At 40.9% G+C, this 2,650-nt stretch overlaps 1 protein-coding gene across 2 annotated transcripts in view; it reads right to left on the bottom strand.

The window, feature by feature from the left end:
* LOC119364510 (MADS-box transcription factor 27-like) overlaps nucleotides 1-1,147 on the bottom strand; it is a 14,610-nt gene extending 13,463 nt beyond the window's left edge. For both annotated transcript variants that reach the window (XM_037629991.1, XM_037629990.1), the window contains exons 1-2: nucleotides 782-1,147; nucleotides 143-221 (exon numbers count right to left, since the gene is read on the bottom strand). In XM_037629991.1, coding sequence (XP_037485888.1) covers nucleotides 143-221; nucleotides 782-963 — 261 coding nt within the window. In that variant the 5' untranslated portion in view covers nucleotides 964-1,147. The remainder of the gene's footprint in view (nucleotides 1-142; nucleotides 222-781) is intronic.
* Nucleotides 1,148-2,650: the final 1,503 nt, after the last annotated feature.

Raw genomic sequence — 2,650 nt, 5'->3', positions numbered from 1 at the left:
TAAAGAGGTGAATGTATTTAAAAACCATAAATATATTTAAAAAACTGAATATAACTATGAACCAGTAAAACACCAACAGCTTCACATGAGGAAAATATTTTATTTAAGATCTGCAGGATTTTAAATCACAGTTAAGGCTTACCTTAAGCTCCGAGTTGGGGTTTGCAACAAGTTGCTGCTCCTCCTTGGCTCGTCCATATCGATCTATCACTGACTTCATGCTGCAAGAATTTGATCGAACAGCACACCAATAAGAACAAATTGATATGTAATTTGCAAACAATTACTGTACTCATGTGAGGTCTGGGTGAACATGGTTCTCACATAATACCCGAAACCCCTAGATCTATATTACTTCATTTTGACGAGGAGATATACGTTTTCTTCATTCCAGTGTCTAGCTAGGATCAAGCTAAGAATGCATGGAGAATAGCAAATACATAAGAGGCTAGATAGAAGGTATAGAAAGGATATAAAGAGAAGATATGTAATTTTTTAAGCTGTTTCTAAAAGGAAACAATTTGTAACAGTATTCTTGTTACTCAAGGCCGCTGTATGCATATGTTACAGGCAGCTGTACTCTTGATGGTTGGTGGCCTGTGCAGATGAGCACAAATATATTTTCGAAAAGTTTTCTCAAAAATTTAAAATAAGCTTTCAAAGGTGAAATCACAGGCATCAGAAGCTAATCAACAAAACAAGCATGTAGTTTTCATGATCAAAGTAGCTTGCTTTTTCTGATAAAATGGGAAAGCAAACTGAAGCAATGGAATCCATTGACCTGGAGCTGGCGTACTCATAGAGGCGGCCGGTGCTGGAGAAGATGACGAGACCGACCTCGGCATCGCAGAGAATACCCAGCTCCTTGGCCTTCTTGAAGATCCCGTTCCTCCGCTTCGAGAACGTCACCTGCCGGCTCGTGGAGTTGTCGATCCGCCGGATCACTATCTTGCCCCGCCCCATCTTCAACTACCTCCCACACGCAGAGGACAAGCTAAGCTACCCGGTGCAGAGCAAGATGGCGATGGAGATAGATAAGCTGGGTGGATCTAGCTGCCGGAGCTCTGGAAGGAGAAAGTTCCCAGGTTTCCCAGATAGGCTGATTGGAGGGGGTGAGAGGAAGAGGAAGGGGGAGAGGAGTCTTTTGCTGGTGGCTCTGCAACTTGTCTTTCCTTCAGTTGCTCAACTTCCTTAAATTAGCAAAGAAATGGAAGGGGAAAGATACCCCCCGATTGGCTAGGATCGTAAGATAGGTTAGTTTATTGCAAATGTTAAACAACTGATGATAATTATGGGGGCATGGGCCATCTTGGAAAGGATGCCCCAAATTGGTTGCACGCAAGAAAGGTAAAGCAAGGCATTGTACAGTAGTAGATATAAATTTTTATTTAAATACCTTGGATGTCATTTAGGGACAAGTCAAGATATGAGGCTGTCTGTAAAGAGATGCCACCTGGATTTCTTTAGTGGGATGGAGAAAAGAGAACGAAGAGAGAGAATGCGGCTACATGTAACTCTACAAATGGTCTATAAGATTGTACAGACAATATATTTGATTTTGTGTCTTGTTTCGTGCAAATAGTAATGGTGGATATGCGGGAAATTGCGTTTGGCTCCCGAGCTCCATGGAGTGGTTTTTGAAAAATTCAAAAGTCTGCCTTTATAGGTTTCAAAAAGTTCTGAAAAAATACACACACCTATGGATGTATACTACTTGTTTTGTAAAGTATCATGATGAAATGCATTATTGAGCGAGCTACACAAAAATAATAAAATCATATGTTTCTAGCACATGTACTGTTCACTATAAAAGACCATGCACACACAAGGCATTTTAGCAATTCAAGCAACATGCAGAAAATTATGGCTACACATCATAAGTAAATGAATAATCCCTCGCGAAAAATTAAGTAAATGAATAATATAACGTCAGCGACCATTATATTATATGAGCGAAAAATAATATTTTTGGTCTATCAACTATTGCTTAAAAAGAAATTATGGTCCATAGATTCCGGCCGTCTCCTTGAAGTGGTGAGGGCGCTGGTCCCTATTGACACGTGCACGAAGAATTCCTGATTGTTATCGACATGGTCTAGCTGCCTTCGGTAGGGGAGTGGTGACAACGGTGCATCGACGGCTCGTTCTGACGGCAGTAGTGGTCGTTCGGTGTTCTTAAAATCTCGATGTAATTCTTGTTTGTTCAAGATGCTTCGTACTTCCGGTGCACATTTATAATAGATCAGATCATTTAAAAAATATGTTCGATGAAAAAGAACAAGAAAAAAGGAAACACGTTCGATGCTAAAAGGAAAAAAAAGAAACACGTTCGATGCAAGAAAAAAAAACCCTATGAAAGACGTAGACGATTACGTAGTCTCACGGTCACCTACCTCGGCATTACCTAAGCGCCGCCTTAATCAATGTGATAGCTTAAGCTGCACAGTTGTGGCTACTAGTAGTACGAAAATGATTCTCGTAATTAAACTTATCGCGCTGATCGCGTGGATCTAATATAATGCGGTTGCCGTACTAGTCACATGGGGACCTAGCTTTTTATAATTCCGGCCGGTCCCCGTCGCTGTATAAGAAAGGCAACGTCCTTCCTAGTTTATACTAAATCGAACAAAACGACGCTGGGCCATCGACG

The sequence above is a fragment of the Triticum dicoccoides genome, chromosome 2B (assembly GCF_002162155.2).
Source record: "Triticum dicoccoides isolate Atlit2015 ecotype Zavitan chromosome 2B, WEW_v2.0, whole genome shotgun sequence".
NCBI lineage: Eukaryota > Viridiplantae > Streptophyta > Magnoliopsida > Poales > Poaceae > Triticum > Triticum dicoccoides.
Note: the sequence above shows the minus strand (reverse complement) of the source record. Positions and strands in the feature narration are given on the sequence as shown.